The sequence below is a fragment of the Nematolebias whitei genome, chromosome 19 (genome assembly GCF_014905685.2).
Source record: "Nematolebias whitei isolate Nwh7 chromosome 19, NemWhi1, whole genome shotgun sequence".
NCBI lineage: Eukaryota > Metazoa > Chordata > Actinopteri > Cyprinodontiformes > Rivulidae > Nematolebias > Nematolebias whitei.
The window spans coordinates 13,127,263-13,142,577 of NC_056516.1; the positions used below are offsets into that span (position 1 = coordinate 13,127,263).

Consider the following 15,315-nt stretch of genomic DNA (forward strand, 5'->3'; position numbering starts at 1 on the left):
CAGTCATCAGCATAACAATGGAATGAAAGACCATGTTTCAAATCAGTGATGGTAATGTTTTATCCATCCCTCTTCTTCTGCTGATCCATAGTTGGGTTGTGGAGGCAACATGTCCAGGAGAGAAATCAGACATGCCTCTTCCCAGCGACACTTTCCAGCTTGTTCTGGGTGTTCCCAGGTCAGAGAAGATACACGTGTTGAGGGAATATGTATATATGCTTACACCATGCTCTATATCTTATTAATGTAGACTTTATAACCTTTTTCTGCTCCTTCACTGTTACTGTGAATGAAATTAAATGTTTCCATGATCCTTTCTTACATCATAATCAGTCTTGATGTGACTGTCAGTAAGGAGACGGCGAAGAGATCATCTCTGTTATGCTCAAGGTTTGGATTGATACATTTATACAAAGGAGGAGTTATCAGATCTCAGCTTTCTAAAACCATACATTTATTCATTTAGACACAGTGACGTGTTCCCAGAGTCCTAGAGAGGTGTTTTTGTTTTCCGCAACTCCCAATCATTTCTATGCACAGCTGCTTTGATAACGGTTGGATCGTTTGGGGGGAACGGTGAGGAAACTGACACCAGTTGTTCCAACAGCATACAGGAAGCTCAGAATGGGTCAGAACCTCAGACAGGTGCAGCTATTGATAAGTGTGCACTTGTAAATGCATTGATCTTCTGTGAGTTGTTGACTGTTCTCCAAAGTTTGGTGATAAATATGAAATCTACACCTGATCATTTGGGAATTTCTTTCCACGACACACAATCCCTTCAGCGACTTCTGGGTCTTACACGGGGCCTCCAACCAGTGGGACCTGACTGGAAAACCTCTAAAGGGAGGTGTCCCGGAGGCATCTTAATCAGATGCCCGAACCAACTCAGACGCCTTTTGATGCGGAGGAGCAGCAGCTCCACTCTGAGCTCCATCTAGTTGATGGAGCTCCTCGGCCTATCTCTAAGGCTGAACACGGCCACCGTACGAAGGAAGCCCATTTCGGCCACTTGTATATAGGATCTCATTCTTTCAGTCATGATCCAAATCTCATGACCATAGGTGAGGGTCACAACATAAACCAGTAAATCGAGAGCTTTGCCTTTCGAGTCAGCTCTTTCTTAACCACGACTGACAGAAGCAATGTTTTCATAGCTGAGGACTCCTCCTTGAACTCCTCCACCCAGGGGTTAATTTGTAAACTGATTGATGCTGTAATACAAACAGCAGGTGGTCCGGCAGGGGTAGGGTCTGTGGGTCTTTCCCCAGAAAATTTGTAAGAAAAGAGATGCAATTTCCTGCATTTTGGTGTATTTTAACAGGTTGTTAAACATTTGATTAAATTAATCAAAATCAGGTCTCTCTTGTAAATGAGCCCAACAACCTGTATAAATAAAGGTTGCATTTAAATGACTATTTTAGAGCATTGAACAGCTCCGATTCTGTCAAGCGTCCTTTTTAATCTTTTTTACAAATTAAAATAAAATGGTAACCAAAAGTGAAAAAACATCTAGATTATAAGGCAGGTAAATTTATTTTAGATAATTGGACTGTCTATTGGACATTTTGATCGCTGTTATTTTGACAAATTTTGAAACGTGATAATGTGAATACTACAAACAATTCTCTCTTTTTTTTTTTTTTTTTTTTTACTGTAAGCTTTTTTATTTATTATCTTTGAAATGTATGCAGGAGTTCTGACACAGCAGTTGCGCGCGCTCTGCAGAGCTGTCTGGAGACGCTCCTGTGCGTAAAACGTGCACTGTCTGCAGGGCGCACAGCTGAAGGTGGATGAAGACGCTCATCCCCGTGGGACATGCGGTCCACGTCTCTGCTGGGCAGGAGCGTGTGCGCGAGCTGGTGCGCGTGAAGCAGCTGAAACATCCACTCCACAGACTGGGCAACGCCTCCTCTTGTTGTATTTTTTAAAAATAAAATTAAAATGCCTCTCAGCGAGCAGGTCCTTGGTTCAAACCCCGGTCCAGGGGCCTTTCTGGGTGGAGTTTGCATGTTCTCTCCGTGCATGCGTGGGTTTTCTCCGGGTACTCCGATTTCCTCCCACAGACCAAAAACATGCATGTTAGGCTGATTGGTAACTCTAAATTGTCCCTAGGTGTGAGTGAGAGAGTGAATGGTTGTTTGTCTCGTTTGTCTCTATGTGTCCCTGTGATGGACTTGCGACCCGTCCAGGGTGTACCCCGCCCCTCGCACAGTGATTGCTGGACATGGGCACCGGCGACCCCCGTGACCCAAAATGGAATAAGCGGGTAAAGATAATGGATGGATGGATGAAAATTAAAATGCGAGATGACTTTGGACTTTCATGGGCGGAGATTGAGTTGCCGGATCCGAGCAAACGGCTGCCAGAACACACAAAGTCAAAATGAGAGAGTTCCCAGATCTTGTTCCGGCAGGATCCAGATCAAATTAACCACTGCCTCCACCTGAGGCAAAGACACGCTGAAGGTCTTGGTCTGAAGACGTTAGCAGAAGCACATCATTCACATAAAGCAGTCCGTGTTCAACTGTCCCTCTCTCCCTTTCAAGTATCACACAGCTCTCTGTGAATAGTGAGCAGCCATTAGGGCACTAACGATCACTCGTTAGGCTGATGGTCCTCCTTTTGCATGTGAACAACTAGTTTTGTTTGTCACCAGCAAACTGGTTGATCCACTATGAGAAGGTGCTGCTTATAAGACTGAGTATATTGTAGCTCCTCGGACTGAAGAAGTCTTTTGGATAAAAGACAAAATGTTTCAACAAAAAAGAATCCGTCCAGAGGACCTCACTCAACCTTGTTAAATTGATCTACCTGGATTACTGAGCATGCATCAGGACAACTGACAAAAGTAATATATACAGTAGTCCCTTGCTACTTCGCAGTTCATTTTACGTGGACTCGCTCTATCGCCGTTTTTCAAAGTAAGATTGGACATGACACACAATTGGCTGATTGATGGATGAGCTGCACGATAGGCAGAGAATTTTTATTTAAAATCAATTTAAAATTATTTAGCACCTGCTGCACCTGTGTGCAGCCCACACTGCAGGAGAAGCTCCCTCCTGCAGCGAGTCATATCTCCGCTCTGCAGCAGAAAAAAGATAGACCTAATTTTTTTTTTTTTTTTTTGGGGGGGGGGGGGGGGGCGGATGGGGAGGGGTGGTGGTGTCTTTTGTAATTTTGAAAGAACTCCTATCGACTAATCTGGAATTCCAACCAAACCATAAATTTTCTAAAAGCCTGTTTCAGTTCTTGATGCTGCTGTAACTTCATTTGCCAACATGCTGTGAGTGAAGAAGTCCTTAAAGATTTAAAGATTTATTACTGACAGACAACTGAAATAAATGTGGCACCGATCAAAGCAATCGAAGACAGGAGCTGTGGTGAATAGCAGATGGCATCACTCACCTTAGGTGGCTTGAAGGGGTAGTCTGGTGTGAAGGCAATGTCCAGGAAAAACACTCCTCCCTCGTACACGGAGCCTGGAGGGCCCAGAATAGTTGACCTCCACTCATAGATGTTGTCACCTTTAGGTCCGGCGCTGCATTTATAAAATCACAAAAAATACATAAAGGGAGAAAAGACTGTGAAACTTATTCTGCCAACAAAATCTTATAAGCTCTTATGATGTAGCCCAAATCTTTATGAAGACAAAGTGTGTGACTCTTAGCTCCTAAATCAACTAGAAAACGCTGCTGTTTATAGTCCTGATCCATGCACACATGTCAAACTCAACAGCTGCGGGCAAAATCTGTTCTCTCAAGATGATCATTTAAATGTAATATATATAGATCTTCTCATTTTTTCTTTAAAAAGCCCCTGATAAATACATAATTTGGTACAAACTTCTCTTAACAGCTGACCAACTTTGAAGTCAGAAAGACAGTTGGATCATCCTGTTATTGATTCTGATGTGGAAAGAGCAACAGAAAATCGAGTGAGACATCAAACTCTTGTTCATGAACCTGCTTTCTCAACCCCTGCTCTTTGCCTGCCCCTGCCTGGTTTTCTTATGGACTAACTGAATAGTTTTGACCTTTGCCTGACTTCTGACTCCTCTCTGCCTGCTGGATTTTTTTTTAACTGTCTAACAATGGATCCCACATTAACCGTACCAGGACCATTTCTCCTTCCACGCTTCCCCTGTTACTCATGGATCTCCCTTGGTTTTTCCCTGTCACATCAGGAGGAACCCTTGACAGATCTGCACACGGTTCCTGCGATTCCCATATCTGGAGTTGTAGTATTCCTGTTTAAACAAAAATTCTGTAAATGGCTTCAAATGTGTGTTGGTCGAATATTTGGGTCGAAAGAATCCCAACTCAATACATCAATGTGCTTTTTTTTCTCGTCACCTTTTCCCTGCTGAGGTGAATTATGTACATCAACACTTGCTCTTGTCAAGGGTGGACGTCTTCTCCTCCTCTCCCTCTCCACTTTGCTTTTGCTCTGTCCTGTCTGTGAAAATGCTTAGAACCTCTCTTCTACATATCTTCTGAAACATAATTATGGACTTGGATTTGATCAGTTGGTCCCACAACACAATTGATAACATTTATTTGAAGAGAAGACAGGCTTTAGGCGAGCCGATTTGCCCTGTTGGCATGCACGCAGTTGGATATCTCATCGACTTTGAAGACGTGTCCATCTCTGCTGCCATTTGTGTATTTTAAGGACGCAATAACAATTGGATGTATGATAACTGGTTCCTGTTTTTTGGATTTGGCTGATTCCTGCTCTATCATCAATCAAGGAAGTTGTCGGCAGCAAATCTGGACCCAATTACACCGCTTGCCTTATGATGGCTTGGTTCGTGCCTCGAGCACCCAGACTCCCAATGCTTTTTGCAGAATGAATCAGATCTCGGGAATTATTCTCAGGCTGGAGTTTTATGTCATGCTTGAAGTTGTAGTTTAGGTTGGGGGTGGTCTAAGACATCAATGTTTTCAAAAAAAGGTCATGTTTATCCTGTCCACACAAAAACACAAATGTGGGGTTGGGACCCAATTTTGTTAAATACCATTTGGTGCTCCTAAAATGTTTTTCTATGTTAACACAATGCCAAAACAATAAAAAAAGTGATCATTGACAAAAACCTCTCTCATCTGGAAAGACCTAACTCTGCCACTGAAATGTTTTGGAGCATTCTGAGAAGTTCTGACTGAAGCAGAGTTCAGTCCTTTTGTCAATATTGGGTTTTCTATGCGTGTTCTTTGAAAGAATGATTTAAAAAAAAATGTGTCAGTTAAAAAAAAAAATCTGATGTGTGTCGTATATGGTGGGAGAAAAAAAATCTGATTTGGGCCACTTTTGCCTGAAGTGTGAACATAGTCTGATGTATACCCTGTATTTTTATTTATTTTAATCTTTTGAGATGGGAAAACAATTTGGATGTTCTGTTTGAATATTTGCAAAATTGTTAAGAAAAAAAAAGTCAAAATTGCAATAAAATTATTTTATTGTTAAAAAAAAGTGTGATTTGTTATTTTCTGCTATATCATCAAACCCCAGTTTCTATCCTTTTTCCCCAGGAAAATGATCTTCAGGCACTGGTAACAGAGCTCTGATTAAACTAACCAGACATGTTAAGTACTTAATTACTTAAAGTACAGTTATGTTCTGGTCTGGTTTGAAAAACAACAGGACTTGGTCTATCACAGTAGTGGTGCATGTCTGGTGGTAGTTTTTGCCCCAATAATGTTGACTAGGCTTGTTGCATAATACTTGTCTTCTTTTTTCACATTATGCATGATATGTTTCATCCATCTATCCATCATCTTTACCCGCATCTTCCTTTAAGTTAAAAAAAAATCCTTATTTGAATGCTCATAAACTGATGACGGCATACAGCACCACAGGACGTTAACATTGTGTGGCCTCCACATGTAAACGGTACAGATTCACATACGTAGCTTCTCACAAGATGGCAACCAAAAATCTCATCTAGTACAGTCAATTCCAGTGTTTCTTTAGATCAGGGTTTAACATTGTCATGACCGAAAAACAGTCCGTGATTTCTATAATATTGATCATGTTGAGTTAAGTTAAGTTTTCAATGGCTAAATATGTGTAACGAGCACGGAGTACTGAGAGTACTTTGAACTAGCTGACAATGAACTTGTTGTTTGTGCGTTTTGCAAAGCTTCCTGGGCTCACCACTGCAGCAACAGAAAGGATGTGATGAAAAACATTTTTTTAGGTGCTAAATTCTATGACGTTAGACAGGCCTTATGTTTGAAACATTTTTCTCAAAATTAATGCTGTGCCAGTATTATACCATAACCAGCAGTTTTTCCCATAAAAATATGCAGCTCCACCAGCTATACTTTGTTTTCCTCTTAGCCTATATTTTTTAAAGGAATGGGTTTAGAGTAAAACGCTGAAACAAAATTCTACTTGTGCATTTTAGCAAGAGAAATAAATCATGATAGCTAAAATCTATACTTATTGTAGGTGTGGAAACCAATCTTAACTGGGAATTACAACTCAACACATCTATGTGTGTTAACGTATAGGTTTTAAGCAATATAGACAATATGGGTGTTAATCTTTAAATACTTAATAGTTTTGTTTACAATTTAAAGGGCTGTGATGTGATTGGAAAATGATGATGGATGCATCTCAAATCATCCATAAAGCACTTCAAACTAAATTCTAAATCTGGAATATCTCATACCTAAAATAAACAAAATATTTTTGTTTTACACAGCAGTATAAAACAGCCTTCATTAAATAAGTTTGCAGGAACAAATTGAATAAGAAAGGAGTCAGGATGCTAAGAACAGTTCATAAGATTCAGTGGCGATGAATAAACATGCACCACATGCGTTCTACAGTGTTTCCACCACTTTGTTTTGGACCCTGCTGTCAACTGTGGGAATGCTCAAATCTTTGACATAGCATCTCATAGCATCTTTCAGGGCTATACCTGTTCTGTAAGAGAAATAAATAAAAAAAACTGTGAGGAAAAAAATAAAATAGAATTCTGTGCAAGTCCTATTGAAACCAGAGTGTTTGCTTCCAGTGGGCTGTATAGCTGGGAGCTGTGTTACTGTATGTATGAGCAATTTTATGAACCAAACCATAAAAGTTACAGTTTAATTCAATTCAGTTCATTTATATAGCGCCAAGTCACAACAGAAGTCATCGAAGGGCACTGAACAGAAACATTCAAATATCCATCCATCCATTATCTTTACCCGCTTATTCCATTTTGGGTCACGGGGGTCGCTGGTGCCCATGTTCAGCAATCACTGTGCGAGGGGCGGGGTACACCCTGGACGGGTCGCAAGTCCATCACAGGGCCACATAGAGACAAACAACCATTCACTCTCTCACTCAGGTTTTGGTTTTTGGGCCTGAGCACCTTAGGAATGAATGTTTCAGTCTTTCTCCCTCCTTAGATGGCATTAATCTGTCCTCCAGCTCTAATGTTAAAAATCTTGGTGTTATTTTTGATCAGGACATGTCTTTTATCCCCCACATTAAAAATGTTACTAGAACTGCCTTCTTCCACCTGCGTACATCACTAAAATTAGAAACATCTGATCTAAAAATGATGTAGAAAAACTGGTCCATGCATTTGTCACGTCTAGACTGGACTATTGCAATGGTTTATTATCTGGGTGTCCAAATACGTCTTTAAAAAGTCTTCAGCTGATCCAAAATGCTGCTGCCAGAGTCTTAACTGGAGTCTTGTCTGTGTTCAAAAGCAGAAAATTTAGGGTCATCCAGGTTTTTATGTCTTTAAGACATGCTTGCTGATTAGATTCACTGGGTTACATGGACAAATGTAACTGTGCATCAGCAGCATAACAATGAAAATGTATCCCATGCTGTTTTATAACATTACCTAATGGAAGCATCTATAAAGTAAAGAGTATTGGCCCAAGCACTGGGCCCTGAGGAACTCCATGACTAACTTTGATATACGATGAAGATTCATTATTTACATTTACAAACTGGAATCTATCAGATAGATATGATTTAAACCATTTTAGAGCCATTCCTGTAATCCCAATATCATATTCAAGCCTCTGTAGTAAAATATTGTGATCAACTGTATCAAATGCAGCACTGAGGTCTAACAGGACCAGTATAGACACAAGTCCATTGTCTGAGGCCATGAGAATATCATTAGTGACTTTCATCAGTGCTGTTTCTGTGCTATGATGAGCTCTAAACTCTGACTGAAACTCTTCAGATTATTTCATTGTAGATATTCACACAACTGACCTGCAACTATTTTCTCTAGAATTTTTATAGATGAAAGTTAGATTAGATATAGGTCTATAGTTGGCTAGGATTCCTGAGTCAAGGTTTTTTTTCTTAAGTAAATGTTTAATTACAGCTATCTTAAAGCTCTGTGGTACGTAACCATTCATTAAAGACAAATTAAGTAGATCCAAGATGTGGTTATTAATTAAGGGAAATACTAATTGACAGTTAAAATAAAATGAACCAAAACATTTTTGCGGATTTTGAGTTTAAGGAAAACTAGTCATTTAGATTACCGTATTTTTCTTTGTATAAATCGCAGTTTTTTGCATAATTTACATGCCATGCGACTTATAGGCCGAAGCGACATATTTATGGATTTTTTTTCAAAATTTATAAACCAATTTTTGGCTGAGATATGACCATTTTCATTCATTCCGACTGTGGAAAAAAAATTGAGCAGTACCACTTTCAGCCACTTGATGGCAGCAGAGTACTAATAGTTGTATGGCATGCTGTTCTGTCATGAAATAGGAAAATGTGGCTATAATGACAAATTCAAAAAAGTTCAAGATAAAAACAACTGGACTTTATTTATTACACTTTATACTTTGTTTTTTTTCTTGAACTTTTTTGAATTTACCATGTCCTGGGTGACTGAGAATCTTCACCAGCTTTTAATGACTCAATCGGCTTGCCATAGTCTCCCCACCTTGGTTCTGCTTGCTGTTTGGACCGACCGTCAAACCAGCTGCACTGCCCCGATGAAATGCAGCTAATTTGACCATTAAAGGGCATTTATTAAGCAAAAGTTAGACTGAGACACACTTTTGCTATAATTTCGAGCAAAAAAAAAAAATTTTTGTTTAGGTGCAGTTCTTGTTAATTTTTGGAGAAACGAGCCGCGTTCCTCCTTCCTTCTCTCTTCCTCTGCACGTTCATGGAGCACCGAGGCAGCGAATTATTTTTTAAATGCAGCTGATTTGACGATTAAAGTTTATTTATTAAGCAAATGTTAGATTGATACACACATTAATATAATTTTGAACAAACAATTGTTTTTAAGTGTTAATCTTTTTAAATTTTTGTTAAAGTCCTCCTGTGCACGCTCCCGCGGCCGCCATTTGGTAGACCAACAGTTTTTGGCACAACACCGGCTCACATGTCCGGGTTGTCAGCGGTGACGCATAATAGATGCGACGTATACTGCGAAGCAACATATTTATGGATTTTTCCACTTTATTAGACAAATATGGACTGATGCAACTTATATGGAGGTGCGACGCGTACGGCGGAAAATATGGTAATCAAATGTTCAATAAATTACATGACAGCTTAATTAAAATGAAGGTAGTCATAAGTGGCAATCCTATACCTTACTGGAACATAACATCTACAACACAGCTAAGTCCCCACTAGCTCCTAAAAATGAAAAGTCAAGTGTGCCAAATATATCATGCAATAGTGGTCAGTAACACAACACATTATGATTCCTGTTTGAATTAAAAAAACCTTAAAGTAAAACTTTGAGGCTCCTTGCAGCTCCTTTGCAGCCCTTCATGATCATTGCAAAGAACGTCTTTGTGTTCTGTTCAGCGTTTACAAAAAGATGCTGCTCAAGAACTGCTCATTCAAAAAAGTGCTAACAAAAATTAGGAAAAAGTTTTACAAAGATTAGTCCTACAATTCACACCACAAAACGTTGGTTGAACATAACTGAATGATTTCATTAAAATCACTGTTGTATTTGCAGTTACACAGACGTGGGATTCTGTGAAAATTTGCACAAAACCCACAAGACCTATCCTTCCTTTAATGAAATGCACAATCATGTGCAATACTGCACGGCGTTACAATTAAAGTATGTGTTGCAAATGACTCTCAGCTACAGTACATATCTTTACCACTGACTGAAATATAACCATTTTTGTGTTTTCTAAGGTGTGGTGTCTTTCTAATTCATTCAACCTTTATTTATATAGGTCAGATGTGGACATCTTGAAATGAGCCGACTCCAAAAAAGTCAGTCACTTGAAGATGTCAATCCATTAATTACTTTCTGAAGCGTTCAAAAAATCCTATTCAGTGATTTATGAGATGGACTGTCAACAAATGGATAAATAAAAACATGCGCACACGCATACATTCGTAAAATCATTACCACTTGTCTTGCAGTGGGCGATATTAGCTTGGTGGTCAGTGCTGCGGTCTTGTAATACTGAGGTTGCAGGTTCGAGCCCAGGCTGCGTCAGGAAGGGCATCCGGCGTAAAACAAATGGCCAATTTCATGCGAGTTTGCTGGCTGTGGTGACCCTTGAAGAAGGAACTTACTATTCGCAGAGGGCAATATTAACGTGTACATATAGATGTACGATTACTTTCTGAAAGTTTCATTCAAATATATCTAGTTGTTCATGAGATATTTTGCTAATGATAGAGATGAGTGAACACACACACAGTCAATACATTTATATAATCAAAAAACAAATACATTAACGGTAATGTATTTCTACATGATACGTTCTCATTTTTCCTCATCTGTAGCATGTGATGCGTATTGTAAAATGTACACCAAATAGCAAAACTCAACCTATATTATTGAGCTGTCTTCTGTGGTGACTCTGCACTATATGGAATGAATGGAATTGAATTGTAGGGTAACAATGTTCTCTCTTTGTCAGACTTCTGAAAAGTGCACGGAGTTGAAAAATGTCAGCTGTGCATTTCCTGTTTATTCACTACTTAAACAAGTCCAGAGAAGCCAGCACTTTCCACAGAAAAACTTGTACTTTCACAAGATGGAAAAAGCTAAATGGAAGCTGTGATTTAGGTCTCGACTTTCACAAGCAGCCTGCTCAGAATCCAGAGGGCAAACAAAGCTGTCGAAGCAGTGAAGCTGCAGCGGTGTGTCACCGTCACCCTTGCCAAGTAAAACTAGCACGGTTACTGCAGCAGGTGGTGGACCGGCAGTTCAGTTATACTGTCTGCAACGCTGAGTCAGCTTCAAGCTTCAGACAGCTCACAAGCTTTATTCATTCAGCTTCACTCACAACAAACAGCACAGAAATGTCAAGCTCACAACCATGTGCCTCAGGTGACGCAGCAAACAGCCTGTTTCAGGCCTTACCTGCAGTTAGGCGGCGGGTCCAAAGTTATCTCTGCCAGCTCCTTCTGGATTCTAAAACAAGACAAGGAAATGTCTCAACATCACGCTCGACACAGCTCATTCAAAACCTAGCATTCTTCAAAGGCATGCTTATCACCACTGCATTTCATGCCAGAGTTTTAAATAAATTTTAAATCATTTCATGAGGGGAAACGACAGTCGATGCCGTCTTGTCAGCGATATAATCAAGGTCAAGTTGTCTTTATTGTCATTCACATCTCGTGGTGCATGTGGTGGAATGAAATTGTGTACACAGAGTCCCAGTTTCATCGAGAATGGGTTCTCTGCAGACCAAAAGTGGGCGTTTCTGGAGAAAAGGCGTTTCTAAAGGGCAAACACTGATTGGTTAGCTGTATTTGCTGCTTTTAGGTAAGTTACGTCAGCTCTTTTTTAAACTGAAGGTTTCTAAGGTTGTTTTCACACCAGATAGTCCGGTAGACTCGGTTCGGTTCGGGACCAATATTCATGACCTTTTGTTTACATGTGAGCTGGTGAGTTTGCATTCACACTGTACTGTGCAGTCGAGTCAACCTGTTGAACCAACCTATTCCCCCACTCGCCTGTGGGGGCGCTGCATCAAGAACTACTGAAAGAAACTACACAAAACCTCTGAAGACACGTCTTCTTCTTCTTCTGGAAATACAAATAAAAACGAAGTGGCATCAAGTTTTAGCAGTTTTAGGAGTTATATTTTGTCATTTTTCAAAAATGGACTTAGCATGAGCAGAAGATGAGACAGAAGACCATGGAGAATATTGTTTTTCCACACAAGACAGCTGACGGCTCCATATAAGGTCAGAGCAATGCGTGTTTGTTTACCCTGAGGAGCGGGTCTCAGTCTGTTTACATTCACACTGCACTCGAACCGCGCTGGAGTTCGCTTCTACCGGACCGAGACCTAGGTTTTAGCCCGGGCCAGAGTTCGCCATTTTGTTCCGTGACAGAGTTCGATGGTGCGTTCACACCTCCCCAAACGAACCGGACTTTCTAAGAAAACGAGCTAGAGTTCGATTAAAGCGGACTAAACAGGGCTGGTGTGAATGCACCCTAAGAAACAGCGTTATATCTACTGTCCAACAATAAGATTCTCTTTAGTCCTTGGGTTGTAGGCTGCACCTGACACAGGTTGCCTTGAGTGTGATCTGGGTACAATGCATAGGCGTCACAACCATTATATGTGAAGGGGACATGTCCCCCCCACATTCAAAAAAACGTTCATTTGGAGCCCCACTTTTACTATAAAACATTAGTTCAAGTGGTGCAGTTTCTCTTTCTTCGTGAACGAACCCATTCCACTTGATCAATAGGAGAATACTCAAACTACTAAAACTCCACTCCAGGTTTTCCTGGTTACCTCCAACTTTCTTTCTGTGTGTCTCCTCCTGCCTCGGCAGAAAACACGCACAGGTGGAGGAGATGGAGACACCGCTGTGTTGCTTGTTCGCCAGTTTAGCAGCTTAGTGCGAGCAGTTGTTGACCAGGGGGCTTGATCATAAACATATATTCATGTTAGGAGGATGCTTGAGTGGAGCGCTACGTAGCATGTTAGCTTAACAGTAACTGTGACATAAGACGCTGCAGGTGTAAGAGACGCTGTGTGTTCAGGTGCATTAAAGTTGAAATATCTTTAAAACCCCACACCTTATTGTCCTCAAGCTTCATGAGAAACATCATTTAGATGAGTAGTGTTGAACACAAGTAAAAAAGTCCAGTGGTGACGTTTTTTTGTTTCTTTATAAACACAAATAGTGCCGACCTGACACTCCGTATTAAAGTGTATTAAAATTAAAATGTCTAAAACCCACAGCTGAATTTACACAAACTTGGTAAGAAACATGTTTTAAATGTGTGGAATTAAAGGAAATCTAGGTGAAATGTTGCTTTTTTGTAAAGTAATGTACAACTTTTTTATGCGCTCACATGCATGAGCACACGCATGCACGCACACACACACATCATTGTGTCCCCCCCACATTACAGATGCTTCTGACGCCCTTCGTACAATGAAATATGAAGTATCTGAAGCGAAACCTGCTCCATTTGTCAAAAAAGGCTCAATTAAAGATCATGAGTCCTGTGACGAGATAACAGCCCAAAACAAAAGCTAAAAACAAATTTTGCTCTTTAGGAGTTCTTCTATGAATCTGATCTATGGAAGGAGCTGAAACATGGAGTAGGATCGACCCTTAAAATGTGAGACAGCTGAGGAAGTTAACCAGTAAACAGAAATATCTGCTCCAGTTGCAGAAATCTGACAGAAACTGACAATCACTCATCTGCAGTGACTGATTTAAAAGTTGAACAAGAAAATGTGAAGTTAAAGGAAACATCCTTTGTCCCAAAGTCAGTTTAAGTAACATTAATATTTTGGTTACTTTATTGTTCTATCTTTATGAATTGATTGTAACTATTTTCATATTATTCAACAACCAAAACATATTTTGTTTTTTAATGTAATGGCTACTAGGTATTAAAAAACAAACATTTAGCCCACCCAGTTATGTTGCTCTTATTTTGAAATGTAACCACAAGTTCTGTGTTAAGAGGCGGAAAGAGAAGTTATGGAGACACCACTAATGTCGAACCGGTTAACACCACAGACATATGATATGTCTGTGGTTAACACAAACGGCTTGTTTTTTTTCGTCCAATCAAATGTGGCCCTCCGGACACACCCATTTTACTATCGTCCTATCAGATGTGGTCCTCTGAATACGCCCATTTGTCTATCGTCCAATCATGTGTGACCGTTCAGATACGCCTTCCGAATTTGTCTGCAGAGATACCCACTTGGTTTCATCCAACAAAAGTATAAATTGTAAAGAAAAACAGTAATAAGATTTAAGATATGAACTAAGAAATATGCTAAACTAAGAATATGCTAAACACTGAATAGTGCAAAAACAATATGGCAAACAACAGCAGCACGAACACGAGTCCGTTATGGGCGATCTTGTGCAAGGTCTGCGACCTTTCAGGGGTTTATAGGCCAATTAGCTACACTGATCATCTTGAATTGACTTTAAAAGTTTATCATCTGTAAATGTACATAGAATGATTATGTTCTGAAAGTTTATTTGAAATTCTTTTAATGGTTCTTTTTATTAGAAAAACACACAGACAAAACATAACAGAACCACGCTGCTAAAAGTACCACGCTGCTAAAAGTACCACACTGCTAACGAGTCCTCATGATTCAATGAGACTAACCTGTATAAATAAAGGTTAAATAAACATAAATATAAATAAATACAAATATTCCTTCATTTTGACAGTCTTCTTTTTCTGACTATACCCTTTTCAGGGGTTGCCACAGTGAGTCACCCTCATCTCATCCATCTCACCGTTTCCTCTGTGCCCCCTGTCCACACTCCACCTCCATGTCCTCTCTAATGAAAATATCTGGTTTCTTTTCTTTTTTCTACTAAACTTAGTGCCGTAAGACTGAGACGATCATGGGGAGGATGTGAAACACGTGCACAAAGAAGCAACTTTTTCTTAACAACTCAGTTTCTTACACAATATACAACGGTTTAAACAAATAGATTCCTTTGAGCAGTATTTAAACATATTAACCCTGCGTTCAGCATCCTATCACTGAAGCTTGTTTTCTGGACTGTGGATGTATTCTCCTCAGTAAGCTGCGACCCAGTTCTCCACCTGCTGCAGAATCTGCTCAGAGCTGAGAACATCTCTGCCGTCACCAGCTGCAGTCCAACACTGTGGACTTGGAGACTCACTGTTGAATCACATCAAATACCCCAATAATGACCTATCTAATCTAAGAGAGTGTTTATGAAATGGTCATTTCAAAAACAAACGGAATGAAAACACAACTCCTTAAAAGAGCGCATATTGCCCACCACCTTATATAACAAAGTTTTAAACACAGTGATCAGTTAGATCAGAGTGTGTACGTGTGAATGACT

The 15,315-nt window shown here is 39.9% G+C and overlaps 1 protein-coding gene across 1 annotated transcript in view; it reads right to left on the minus strand.

Moving 5' to 3' along the window:
- LOC119426073 (ubiquitin-conjugating enzyme E2 E2-like) overlaps positions 1–15,315 on the minus strand; it is a 25,614-nt gene that overhangs the window by 1,717 nt on the left and 8,582 nt on the right. Inside the window, exons 3-4 of the mRNA XM_037693631.1 lie at positions 11,348–11,398; positions 3,412–3,544 (exon numbers count right to left, since the gene is read on the minus strand). Coding sequence (XP_037549559.1) covers positions 3,412–3,544; positions 11,348–11,398 — 184 coding nt within the window. The remainder of the gene's footprint in view (positions 1–3,411; positions 3,545–11,347; positions 11,399–15,315) is intronic.